The 14,591-nt window shown below is 41.1% G+C and overlaps 1 protein-coding gene across 2 annotated transcripts in view; it reads right to left on the reverse strand.

Annotated features, from left to right (window-relative positions):
• Window positions 1-14,324, reverse strand: part of dpp6a (dipeptidyl-peptidase 6a) — a 219,788-nt gene extending 205,464 nt beyond the window's left edge. For both annotated transcript variants that reach the window (XM_085764054.1, XM_085764053.1), the window contains exon 1: window positions 14,259-14,324. In XM_085764054.1, coding sequence (XP_085620180.1) covers window positions 14,259-14,315 — 57 coding nt within the window. In that variant the 5' untranslated portion in view covers window positions 14,316-14,324. The remainder of the gene's footprint in view (window positions 1-14,258) is intronic.
• Window positions 14,325-14,591: the final 267 nt, after the last annotated feature.

Raw genomic sequence — 14,591 nt, forward strand, 5'->3', positions numbered from 1 at the left:
ATGACTATAGGGATTATGGCAATGGGCCAATTTGCCAAAATGTTGAACTATCTCTTTAATATATATATCAGGTTAACATAAATCAGCTATTATCTATCATCAACAACCCTAACCCATAAAATGAGGGGTTGTCTATAATTGTTCATTATCATGCCCAACATTACAATTGTATCTCATTTCTGGTCCATGATGTTGTGTGTTGAAGTATTCAGTCAGCCTCCACATATCTTGTGTTTTTGGTTTTCAGATGGCTGGAAAAACACCTCACCAGCCTTCAAACTCTTTCAGCACCGTGCCGGCTTCACAGCTTCACGCACACTGACTCAACATGTGGAGAAATCCAAACCTTGACAGACCTGCTGTGCCAAGTTACGGTTACTGAGCTCTCGAGTTTGTGAACGGGTTTCAGCAAGCAGTCGACTGCAGTGTTGTTTAACAATATCTGCTAAATGACTCGAGTTCTATTACTGTATTTATCTGTAGTAAGTAGGAATGTGGTGACAAAAATATCACGGATGGTACACACAGCTTCTCTGCTGGATCATTCCGATCTCAGCTTCATCAACATTTACATACAATTCCAACTTTACTGTCAACAGACTGTAAAACGCTTAGACCAGTGGTTACTCAGCAATGCTAACAACCATTAAGGTTGACTGATGGCACTGTAGAGCTGGCGGTACCCTGCACATGCCTGGGTGCTTCATGTTTATCCATCAGGGAGATGCAGCCCACAGAGTTTCACAGCAACTCTTGTGTTTTTACCTTCAGATGATTGTGTGTCGATCCTCCTCTAAATCCATATGGAAAATGCATTCTGTCTTCACAAAGCACAGTTAAAAGATATTGGACACTGAAATATGTGATTTTTGGTTCATGGATATTAACTCATTGAATGCCACGCTGTTTTCCAAAGCTTTAATCCTGGTGCCAACAATTTAGACCATTGTTGATTATTTTTGTAGAGCCATATTCTATACTGTAGCTATGGACACATGTGGCTCATTTGAAGGGTTGAAACGTTCTGCTTTCAAATGGGGAAAAACCATTTATTTCTACATACCTCCATTCCTGAGCTTTTCTCAGATATTTTGCATAAAAACACACACACAAATGACGTCAGGATTTAAGATGAACGTGTTCGCCAACTAGTGGTTCCAAGCCGTAACAACATAAGGCAGTAGATTTAAAGATATGGGCTGTTTTATTCAGCAATGTCTGGCGCCTAGAGGGTTGCATGCGCCACTGATTCAACCCAATGCGGCAACCATCAAAAGCCGAATTATGATAAAATGTCCAGATCGTGAGTTTTCATGAGTTTTTGATCGTCATCTATTTGAGTTCCCAGATTCACACATGAGGTGTGTTAGAGTGTCTAATTTCTTAATATATAAAAGAAACAATCAAAAAAAATTAAAATGATGTTTTTGGCACTAAAATGCATGGGCACAAAAAACGTAAAATTATGTTTTTGAGTTTTTCAATGAGTTAAACTGATGTTTTAACAGCTTCCAGTTTTCTGGGGGAAAAAAACTCCCCACCAGATGCTGGAACATGGCTGCAGGGACTTGAGACACTTATTCACCCATGAGAGCTTCAGTGAGGTCAGGCAATACAGTCTGGCTCACAGCTGAGGTCACTGCTCCTCAACATGTGAAGGTAAGATCATGGCTCTGTGTGCAGACCAGTCAGGTTTGCAAACTGGGGATTTGCGCGTCGGTGCATCGTCATGTCGCCTTCCCCCCCGACCCTCCACATACCTCTGGCCACATCTTCGTCAAACAACACCTCTGTCTGCCTGGAGCCGTTCCACATTCACATTTACATTCTCTCCTGCTACTCAGGCTTGGCACCAGATTACATCTGCAGCATTACTGTGTGATGTTATGATTGATCAGCAGGATTAACTCACTTAAACAAAAACAGGACTGATTCTCTATCATGCAGCCTTTACAGTGCTGTGATCATTCCATGGGAGTTGCTAAACTACATCAGTGAATAATGAAATGTGCGAGCAAAGCTTCCTTCCTGTCACCCTTTTTTTTTTTTTTTTTGCCGGTATGAAATGAGCTGCATTTAGATGTGCCACTGAAAAAAAAAGGGGGCTGTCGTTCATTACCAGTCAAGGCCCGTGGTATGCTGGATATCTTCTGTGAAACGCCCATTTGGGAAGATTAACTACAGGAATATGCCTCAGTGTCTGATAACGGGAGAGTCATATCACATCGCCCAAGGTGGTTTCTGGGGCAACAGCGTGCCCATCAATCAGCTGGGTGCAATCTCACCAGAAATCGTTGTCAGCATGCAAATTAGTGTCACATTTCACACACTGCCTGTGTGTATACGCCGGAAAAATTGAAAAATGGCAGGTAAATAACACGGCAAAACTGGATCTGTGTGCGCATGTGATACGAGGGGACACTTTTCTGCACCGTCTGGAACTTGATTAAGCAGAAAACAGGAAACGCGTAGTAAAGAAAACACATCAGGACATGGATGGAATAAGTTTCTTCAACCTCGACACCACAATAATCTGCAACCCATGTGCAAACATTGCCATCAGTGATTTGCATTGTTATACTTGCACTTAATCATGACAGGATCAGAATCATGTCATGAGCCACAAATATTTGTCGCCGTCTCAAACCAGATTCTTCATAGTACTCTCACATGTAGTAATACACTGTGTCCACAGTGTAATCACTGATGTGGTTGGTGAATTTCAGCTAAATCAAATGTTGCCTTTGTGCCCTGGCGACATAATCTGTCCACGATTGTCACCCGCCAGTTGATTTGGCTTGTGTGTGTGTCCCATGTGTCATGTGAAATGCAAATATTTCCTTCTTCCTCTTTTGCTATTTAAGTTTTAGCATACATTGCTGGTCCCTCCTCTTCAAGCCAAGATGTTGACCATCTTTGGTGAGGTCGTTTTACATTACATTTTTTGACCATTTTGAGTGCACCATCCACTTATAATGCACTGCATGTTGCCATAGTATCACAGTGATGAATGACAGACGCATCCCAGTAGAGTTTCCATTTTGCAATCTAGCGAGCTGCAGCCAATCTCGAGACCGAGCCCTGGGCCAACAGTAACCTCCTCTAAAACTACACTGAGTTTCTTTCACATACATTTTAAATATAAAGTTTGTCTCTGAGATTTACAGGTACAGAATTTACAGAGACAGGTTAAAAGCACTTCCACCCCCAATTCCAGTCTTTATGCTAAGCTAAGCTAGGCTAATTAAAAGCTGGCAGTAGCTTCGTGTTTACTGGCATGAAAGTGGCATTGATCTTCTCATCTACCTCTCAGCAGGAGGGAAAACAAGCGTCTGGCCAACATGTGCTGAGAAGATCAACTGCTTGAAGTATTTTCCTTATAAAGAAATCTCAACATAACAGTCAATTAATCAATGTCCTTTGACCTGGCGTTACATCTAATGTTGTCTTCTGCATCATGTCCAGTATATAGGGACTGCAACTTCAACCATGTGCAAAGAAAAAAGAAAACCATCATATAGAGGCAATTACTGCCCACAAATACACTGAAGTGGCTAACAGAGAGAAGCCTCTGCCATAAATAGAATCAAAGATGAGGTTTAGCATTATAGCAGTAGCCTTTAACTTTAAACTCCAGAGTGTTGCTGATGCTACAGAGCTCATTAAGAAATGCATATTAACTTTATCATTAAGAAAAGAGTTAATGATGCTATAAGGTTTTATCTCTGGAGGCATCGGCCCTCTGAGAAATATCGTGCAACAGACTGCACACTTGTATGCACTGCAGGTCCTCCATCTATACACTAAACCAGGTTACCCTAAAGGACGAGCGCTTCTCCAGCGTAGCACCTGCATCTCTGCCCCACTTTCTGCTGTTGTCTACAGCGAGCTGCTCATTTTTAGACTCTGCCGTCTCTGGAGGGACAAAACCCATTAAGTAAAACTAATACAAACAGGCAGCAAGGTGAGGTTCAGCAGTAGTGAAATATTAGAAAGTATTATGCTTTTGTTCGACTTCAATGGCGGCTCAAGTTTTGAATAGAGTTGAAAGGATGGCTGATGGCTTTACTGATCCCTTCTTTTCTCTGATTCGCTGCCATTTTTTGCCACTAAGCGCCTCATTATTATTGGCTGACGGTGCACGGAACTGGCCCTGTGCTCTTTATCCATCTGTATTAACGTGCCAGCGTGTCCATAGATGTTTTGGCTACACAAAATGGATCTGTGTTTGCATGCCTCCTGAGGATGATTTACAAAGCATTGATTTGGAAGCTCACACACTGGAGCACAATAAAAACCGTTGTTTATGTTCAGGCGGAGAGTGTTCATTGTCACGGGGAGCGGCATCTTGTTTTAGGGCAATGTAGAGCGCCATGGGAGTTAACACAACAAATCATCTCTTTTTAACTGCAAGGGACGAGAGGACAGATGAGGCTTGTGTGATCGGGCATACGACAGCTTTTTATTTTTTGCAATAAGTCAATAAAATCACCAGCACCGGTTATATGAAAATGGGCTGTGGCAGGGACACGCTATACATTTCAATAAAGGCTGCAGATTGGAAATGCGGCGAGACAAGGACAGCGGCTCGGAAAACAATATGTAAAGTCACGGCCAAGGCAACAGAGTGCCAAGCAATCAGGCCAAATAGGGCTAAATGACTGCCTCAGTTCAAATGATTATGCAGCACAGCATATACAGAGGGGTTTAAATTCACTTTAAATGGTGGCGATGAAAATCTCTATTACACTGGCAATTTAAACACATAAAATATGCTTTTAACACAAGTTTGTCTGAAGAGGTTGTGATGTATGTTTGTTCCCTCTTGGAAACCATTTCATCCATTGCACAGAAGAACTAAATCTGGAAAAAAAAATGCTACTTTGTATTAAACTGAGAAGCTTAAACTCCTTGATTGTGCACCACCCCTTAAAATTGGGGGGGCCTGCAAGTGTGTTGAGGTTTAACTGTTCCCATTCAAAGCATACGCAAAGCCAATATGCTTTCACCTGAAATCAGGTGAAGGGATTCTAATTAAAGGATTTCACTCAAAGGTTTCTTTGTTGCTGCAGCGTATGTCGGTGTGTGAAGACACACATGGGCAACCAGGAGCTAAGACAAGGTCTTCAAGAGCTTACAGCTGAAACGGCTTAGAGAGGTGTATAAAAAAGGATTTCAAAGACCTAGATATTCCCTGGAACACACTTGTATGGGACTATAATGAAGAAGAGGTGGAATTATGGCACCACCAAAAATGCTTCCGGTAGAACAAGTCTATGTGGATTTTTTTTTTTTTTAAACAGCTTTATAAATATCTATTGTGATCCCTTAAAAAGACACTCAGAAACGAAAAACAACTTGAAATCTAAGTGCAGAAATAGCTGCAGTGGAAATAATTCAAAGTGTTCCTTCTACCTCAACTAAAACAACCTGTGAAGTCAGTAAAACTCAGTGCTCATATGATTTATTGGCCAAATTTCGTCTGATCAATAGCAATAAACCAGAACACAAATAAGACCCATCTTCAAATGTCATGCCTGATAATCTGGCTGTATAGATTTTCTACCAAGTACACTCTCAGACTGGCTAATGGTAACTTGAAAATAAACCTTCAAAAGAGACATTTTGTTCCAGAGGAAACATCCTTCGTCATCTAAATGGACTTATGGTCCAGTACATATATTCGTCATAGTCTCACAGAGCCATCCCACACATTTCGCTTTACTCATTGTGGTGTGTGGAAAGGCTCAGTAAAGCTTGTGTTTAATAACTACAAGCAGAGTTATGGATCCCAGTGCTGATGGATGGAAGTGCACTGATTCTACTGCCAAACATGAAGGTTAAAGGGAGATTCCACCCACGCACTGAATTTACATTGTTCTTTACATTTTTATTGTAATCATCACACCAACACAAGCTGTTGTTTTTTTTTTTGTTTTTTTTTTAACACGACCCAATTAAAATAAAAACATTCCCACTCCATATAGGTTGGGGCATGTGGGATTTGGTCACCCTGTCCATGAGTTCATCATATTGAAGTGAGCATGGTTTCATAGCTATAGAACAGGAACAACATGGCAAAGTTTTTGTAACAGGTCCACTGACACTTAATTAGAAGGTGAGGGAAGTTTCCTTCAAATCTGGTGCTGCAAACGTTAAGGAAATTGGAAAACAAAAAAGAGAAATTGATGCACCTGTCCATCCACTGCTGTTATGCTAGCGGTGCTAATTCTCCAGACGTGTTCTGTGAAACTACTGCAGAAGAAAATGACCCAACAAGATTACACAACGGATGGAGTGCCAGTCAAATCTCAACCAGTCAGACAGAGTGGATAAATAAATAAGGGCAGGCTCTCAGACAGGAAGAAGCTACAGAAAAGGTCCTATAACACTGAGTTTATTGATAGAAACAGGTTCATCATCAGTGCAAATCTCTGTGCAAGAGGTGGTCCAACAATATTCCTAACTAACCGTATAACAATAAACTGAGTGTGAACATTGTGAAGCTCAATGAAGCCCCACTGACTAATACTTTATGTGCTTATGTTGAGAAAGAGTCAATGAGATGATTTTGGGTCAAGGTGGGCGGGGCCTGGGGCATGGTTGAGGGCGGTGACTGTATTGTGGGACATCACAAAGTTACAAAAATCCTGACTGCTTGTTTTAAGGAAAAAAAATCAGAAAGACATGGAAATCTCACTTGATATAATCAGGACCCTTAACAGGAAATTTTGTATCATAATTCTATTAATACAAAATTATGAATCCAGTTGCTGCAGTAAACACAGTATATTAGCGACATACAAGCTCTCTATTTTTGTTAGTAGCTGAACTTTTAAAGGGGAGTTCATGCATTGTAAGTCCAAAACTATCGATGTTGTAGAAGGCCACGTTTATATTTCATTACATTTTCTGAGAAATACTGGTGAAAAACATCAACAGCGTGGAGAACACAGGCAGAAAAAAAACCTATGAAGGCTTACAGCTGTTTGTGCACATCTCTCTGGATATCAAGGCCATTCAACACACAACTCAATAAGTTTGCCCCGAGCGCTCTTGCGTGGGTCTGGGCTATACACGGATAAACTGTGTGACGGCACAAGCACAAAGTGGCTTTTCTTATTCATCTGCAATTCCATGGAGAGTACCTTCTACAAAAGGGGAACAATAAGGGGTCAGAATGGATACAACAAAGTTTATTTGGAGTAACTAAGGTTCTGCTGTCTTACACCATGAATTGGAAGGTCTCACTGTGTCACTGTTAGCAGATTGATGATATACTGACACTTTATCAAGCAAACTGTCTCCTGCATATAAATAGCTGTAGCGATTTTCCTGATGCTGCAGTCTGTGGCCTTTTTCTAAAAAGTCTTCTACCTCCACAGCCTCAAACCTAAAACTCTTTGAAAGAAATCATTAATTTAATAGTTTTACCATTCCAGATACCTTATTATGCACAAATTCACTCTGCTGAGTAAGACTTGGGACTCTTGCACAAAAGATCATGAACTCTTTCATCCAGCAGAGGGCAAACTTAAACCTGACCCGCAGCCTTCGGCTCCTGCACATCAGCACATCGCTATATTTTATTTGAAACGCCCCTCTTTGTTGCAAAAGACTCATTTGCATTGTATTGTGCAGCAAAGAAGTTGTCGAATCCTCTGCGACAGGCTCTGACAGCATCAGACGCTTTTGATGCAGCGGGTTCAGTGCGGGGTGATGGGTACTGATGCCTCTGGGGGCACATAGTGGATATGCTTGTGATTTTAGATACGGCTCAAGTGTCTATCTCCCAACCAGCGTCGGCTGTTTACTGTTGTGGTGCCATTTGTCTCGTTGGGCCTTGTTGACTGCTTGTGATACGCCACCAGATGGGCTGTCATGACCCAAGCATTTTGCCGAGCCAACCACTCACTCAAAGGGCGAGGGAGGTCTCGGTGACTCATGCAATTACACTCCCTGCGGTGTCAATCATCCTCGGGAAAACACAGAGCTGCCTCAGAGTTGTTGCTGCCTAGTAATACCACCACAGTGTTTGACTTTGAATGGTCATACTGAAACACATTATGTTGTCTTTGCATGTTTTTTTGGATTTTTTTTTTTTTTTTTTTTCAGGCTAACATGCTGTAATAAAGCTCCTGTTTTCTCAAGGATTTCCTCTGTAGTATCGGCTCAGGCAGAGAGAGCACGGCTGCAGCACCTGATGATTAAGTGCCCACACACCAGCAGGTTATTACAAACAGAAATGCCACTACAGCAGAATTAGCAATCTGCAGCACATTTAAGAAAAAAAAAACACTTCATCTGGTGGTGTTAAAAGTGAGAAAATCTATTCTGTGTGTGTGTGTATGTGTGTGTGAGAGTGTGTTGCATTATTCATATCACGGGGGCAGAGCTCTCAGATGTGCCTCCAAATGTAATTTCATTGTGTACACTCTGAACAAGCTCCCATACAAATACAAAAGGAGGCGAAAGGTGTATTTGTTTTTTTCCCATACACAGGGTCAAGACAGTCTTGATCACATCGCTGCCAGACAGAAACTTTTATCTGCTGGAGAGCAGCCTGAAAAAAGAAAAAAAGAAAAAAAAACTACTTCAAAAGCAAAAGCAAAACTACTGCAAAAGCTGAAGTATATAAATGAATGGGTTCAGCTTGACCAATGCCGCGGCCCCATCATCAAGAGTCATCAGGATATGAGAAGATTTACTATTGCTAATGAGCAGAAGAGCGCCTCAAGTGCAGAAATTCAAAGAGCAAATACTGTATGATTGAGATAGACATCCTCCTGCCATTTTACCAAGACTGCAAAAAAAAGAAAAAAGAAAAAAAAATCAATGATCATTTCCATAGACTTCAGTGAGGGAGCTGGAGTGATAACAGTGCATTACAATGGGCCCGCAGTGTAATGAGAGCAGGGATCAATACTTGGCACATTCGTGCTGGTGTTTGCCCCGCTGTTGGCCAACAAAGCCACAGTAATTAAGAAGTCTACCCTCAATCCAAATACCTTTCGGCTTAACTCCTATGTTCCTTGAAATATCCGTTTAGCACTTTTGCTCTCTGAATAACTCAGTGCTGTGACTATTAATATTCGGACTAAAGCTCAATAGCGGCTGAAGCAAAAGAGTTTGAGTTTAAAAACAGACACACAAAGAAACCACGTGTAGTAAGGAGACAGACAAATAAGCCTCAGGGAATTTCTGATTATCTGACAAGACAAAAGTGCTGTCACTAAATTGACAAATTTGGTGATGTGATCGATGTATGTCGGAGCAGCAGCAGTTAATGCATATTCATCGCAAGGAACCATCAATTTACTTCAGTTTTCTCTGCGTCTCAACTGAATCACATAAATTAAACTTTCATATTCTCATTATGAAAGTAATCAGACGAATTGGGGGATTTTCTGGGCCTTGCAGATGCAGAGATTAGCAAAGTTGCAAATGGTTCTGAAACTGGGGGGGAGCTAATTGGGATTTAGCGTGCACACACAGAACTGCAGGGCAGGCAAGGGCCAAGATAATCAAACTAGCCTGCTGTGACCGAGAAAAGACAAAGGAGAGGAGCGGCATGAATTGTAGAATCAGAAAGAAAGTTAAGCTCTGAATTTATCTCAGAGCACTGGGAATATAGCAGACTGACAGAAAAAAACTAAATCCAACACTTATTAAATGCAACCAAACTAAAGCTCCAATCTGAACAGAACAAATAGTGCACATATTGCAAATTGTCATTGAAATACTGTTTAATGCCTGATCAAGCTCAGACAGTAAAGGATTACAGCAGCGGAACAACAGGAGAATAATTCATGCATCTCAAAACACAGTGTATTTATTGGACTCTTAATTTTCCATGCCAATCAGGCAGGACGCTAAACCAAAAAATAAAAACAAAGCAAAACAAAATAAACTAAAAAACTAAAAACTAACTGTTTCAAATTGATGCATTTTCACAAATGTATTCTACCAAGTCAAACAGGATTCCCTGGCAGTTATAAATACTGCAGTGCCACACTGCACTCTAGTGGCCAAAGCACTATTTTTATTATGTACCAACTACAATGCATTATTTACCTCATTGATACCATCAATACCCATGATAAAAGATCCCCTAATAAAACAAAAGGTTATAATAAGATGCCACAGATATAGCTAAATATCAATGTTTGTTTTTAACATGCAACAACCATCACTACAGCAGCTTATCTGGTCATCCTGGTTACTATTTGCTTTCCTCTTGTGGGACTGCACTATATATAACCCTGAATGACTGTAAATGCTTCATATGAACTATTACATAATACAACAAGAGGGATGGGATGTTAATTTACCATCTAACCCTCACCGTGGGGGGGCAGAAATATTATCTGTCTGATGTGACATTTAAACATAAAAGACATTGTCACCTGCTGAGGGCATCGCAGAGACTTAAAAGGGAAGTTCCACCCTTTAGTGTTTCAGTAGCTATTAGTGCGGCACCACATGGTGATTAGCCATTCATCACTGATTAATCATTTGGTGTGGAAATAGTCAGAAAACAGTGAAAAATGTCCCATTTGAACATGAAACATTCTAAAGATCAGAAAAAAGACTTCAGTGGTTAATTATCAACAAATGTGAGATTAATGTTTTATTTAATTGTTGCAGCTCCATTTGATTATTTGACATGCTATTCTGACAATACAGTTATTTCTTTTATATCCTGACCACTGCTCTTTCAAACTGGTACCCTGCTGCTATTGGAAAAAAAAAAAAAAAGCAACAGTAGCTCCTAGATGTGGCTGTGCTGTATGATGGTCTACTGGTCTGCCGGGCCTGCCTGCCTCTCTGGTGATTCTCCCAGAGCTTTTGAAAAAAGCTGTAGATCTGCGATAACAAGGATAAAACACAGTGTCGGTGTTTGAGATAACAGAATCAACTTCCCACAAAGCTGTACAGGATATCTCTCATTGTGATATCCCACTGCACTGCCTCCATTTAGCCATATTGAAGTTACCGTACATAAATAAATCACCCGTACGAGGATAAAGGGTGCCAGGAATCCTGGTTACACGGTTTAAATGTTTCGGGGTCAGTTTTCCCCTTTTAAAAGGTGCAGAAATTGCACGAGATGGATTTCTCCTACAATAATCTCAAGACACAGCACACTTGCTCTTCTCTCATTTCAGGTGTTTATAAACCCGTCAAAGCTTGTCAGCAGCTGATGACCATGACCATACGAGGCTTATCCTGTTGGGAGGCCTGCCGAAACACACGCAGGCCTCATCAGAGTGTCATTAATCCACGATGAAATGTCTCTGTGGCTGACTGTCAACATGACTGGAAATAGAAACTCCGCAGAGAGGAGAAAGGACTCATCAAAGGGAAATTCTCTGCAGCACAGAAGCTTTTAATGGACACAAATACAGAACCTAAACAGTTTGAAATTGCGGACGATCTCGCCGGCGGGCTAAAAGTGGCCCGCTGCTGGACAGATAATGAAACGGACACTCCTGTCTGGAGACAAAAGTGTCTGGAGAGGTGTTTAGTCCCAATCTATTTTCTCTCTCAAAGTTGATGTGAAAGTGGAGATGAAACACCCCTTGAAACAAGCAGTGAGTGAAATATTAAAAGCAACAATATACCCTGCTACAACCCTAAAACCACAGGACAGGCAACACTTCAGATATCTAATGAGCAACGTCTTGTGAAAATGTAGTATACATAAATAAGATATGGATTGCTGACAGCAAGGCAGTCTGTTGTGACAGTGGTTTCCAACCTTTGTTGTGTGATGTGCTTCCACAGCCTTGACACCATTCATCAACACCACCTGTCATGTTCCAAGCGTGTTCAGCCAAACTGAATTGAAACTGGATCTTGTTGAGCACAAGGGATTCTATAAACTTGGCCACCACTGCTCAGTATGGCTAAAACTGAACATTTCAACCTTTTAAAGGTCCAGTGTGTCATATTTGGCAAGGTTTATTTCGCAACATCTGAATATACTACCCATGAATATATTTGCATAAGTGTATAATTGCTATAAAATCAAATTTGTTTGGTTTTCGTAGCCTTATAATTATTCTTTTATATATACAAATAGAAAGGGTCTAGAGTGTTGCCATCTTGTGCCACCATGTTTGTACAGCAGTCCGAATAGAAAATCCAGCCAGCAAGTTTTGTGTGCATAAATAAACCAATGAAGAAGAAGGCGGAACGAAAGATGGAGGAGAAAACAGCAGACATATTGTAAAATGGTTTAGATCTTCACCTCACCCCTCGATGCTCCTGAAATACTCCCAGTCATCCCAGTCATGGAAGACAAGTTCTTTTGTCCTTGGAGGCCACCGTCACTTTGCGAGCAAGCGAGAGTGCTGCAAACTAAAATCTGAACGATGTCACGCCACCCCATTTTACACACTGGACCTTTAAATAACTGTTTTCAGCAATGTATTAGTTACATTTACCTGTCACTGTTACAGGTTATCTATTGTAGCTATTCATCACTTTCATCAAACTCTTAGAGTTACAGTAGTTATCTCTCTAAGGCACCAGTCACTTCACCACATGGCTACAAGGTTAACAATTTCATCTACAGTATAACATTGCGAACTATTCAGACCATTTATTGATTGCTTCTACCCATTTGAACATTGAGACCTCTTTTTTTAATCACTTTTGGCCATTTCTAACTCTCAACTACAGTTGTGCATTACTTTTAGATAGGCCAATCAGTTGCAACCACTTAGCCACTACCTAAAGCTAAATAATTGATTTTCACCTTGGCTTTTCTTTAGCCATGAAGCCTACTAACTCTTCACTAGTAGCTGATACTCATACTGGTAAGTTAAGTTTTTATACCAAAATTAATTGAGCTGTAAGCTAATTCTTTAATTACGTAATATCTGGAAACTGCAGGATTAGCTTTTGCTTTCCAAGAAGCCTGCTGTTCAAGAATGGGGAAAAAAAATACTGCAAGATTCAAAACTTTATGGTTGCCTACTGTTCTGGCAATATGAGCAAGCTTTTCAAACAATTCTTCCCACATATGACAAAATCCATATTCCAGCATTTTGCTTACATAGTTATTCTACATGTTATGCATTTAGCTAATGCCACAGCAACACAGGCTTTTCATAGCTTCAGTGGTTCTAATGAAGGCCGTGTATTCCCAGTTTGAACTATCACGCCCTGTATTATCACACTGAGAAAAAGAAACCTGCCAATGTCAATTAAACTGAGAGTGTTACCCAACACACAGCAACAGGGTGTGTTAATTCATGTCTACGCCCATCAGAGCTCATTAACCAGATCATTCTATACACCTCTATGGATGCAGCACATCCCCAATCAGTTCACATCAACTCCAAATATTTGTAGCCAAAAAAAAAATCAATATTGGTAGACACTGGGAAATCTACTGTGGTTATACCTTGTGTCACAGCTGCTGGTGATAAATACGCTTTCATACTTCATCTTCACTGATGTTGCATGTTGACAGAACCAGATGTGTTGGGAATGAGAGCAACCCATATGCAAACGCACGCGCACATACGCAAACAAACACTCACACCAGAGCCTGTTTCTCCTCTGCTTTCACTGGAAAGACTCTATCATGCAGTCCCCTTTCCTCCCACATTCTCCAGCTTGTCTCTTCCAACCTTCCTTTCATCCTCTCTCTTTCTCTCCACCTCCACTCTCTCTCACACAACCCCTCCTCTCTCTCCCCCACTCTTCTCCCTGTTGACTACAGTACATCCACACAAGAGCAACAGCAGCAACAGCAGCAGCAGCAGCCTTGTAATATGGGTCACAGGATTTGGTAAAACAGTGGTGGTGTACAGTGTCATCATCTTGGATATGAAATGACACCAGATGACTATCAAGTTACTGCTGGGGAGGAAATTACCCTCAGGGTGTGTGAGCTTCAATTCACCTGTTCCATGCATCATTTCCATGCTTTCTTTTGCCTTAAAGCAAATTTCTTTTGCACTAAAGACCACACAACCTGTACTCTCTGCCACAAAACATCACTATTAATTAAACTGATCTAATCCAGCCAAACATACTGTCTCCGGGACAGAATTTGCATCTCTTTTCCAACGCGCACAGACGCGCAATAACACCCAAACATGCTGAAAACGGCGTCCAGAAAAGCTTCTCCTAAGATCCCATGCACTTATCACTGAGAGCTGCACCAAGCTTGAGCCTGAGCACACGAAGAAGCGCGTTTAGTCCCAATATCAACTTCTCTGAAGAGGAGGTCACTTTCTTACCTTTCCTCCCTTGGAACATCTGCGATACGCGTTTGTGGCTCCTGCCGTCTGGTTCATGGTGCAAACTTCCTGGAAAACAATGAAATAAAAGTAGCAGACAATAAGCACAGAGTTGGAAGGAACAATCGTGCAGGCGAGCGCGGAAATCTGACAAATGTTTGGGTTAATTACCTGCTGCGCCGGATGAAGAAGGAAAAAAAAAGCTTGTTTAAGCTCAGAGATGTAGTTAACAGCTTCAGGAATTTTCCCAGATGTAGTCCAGAGAATGTAACGAGATCTCTTGTTTGTTTCTCCCCTCGACACACTCACACAAAGTGCTGCTGATTGTCTCGA

The sequence above is a fragment of the Trachurus japonicus genome, chromosome 20 (genome assembly GCF_045865225.1).
Source record: "Trachurus japonicus isolate A0001 chromosome 20, Traja_1.0".
Classification (NCBI taxonomy): Eukaryota; Metazoa; Chordata; class Actinopteri; order Carangiformes; family Carangidae; genus Trachurus; species Trachurus japonicus.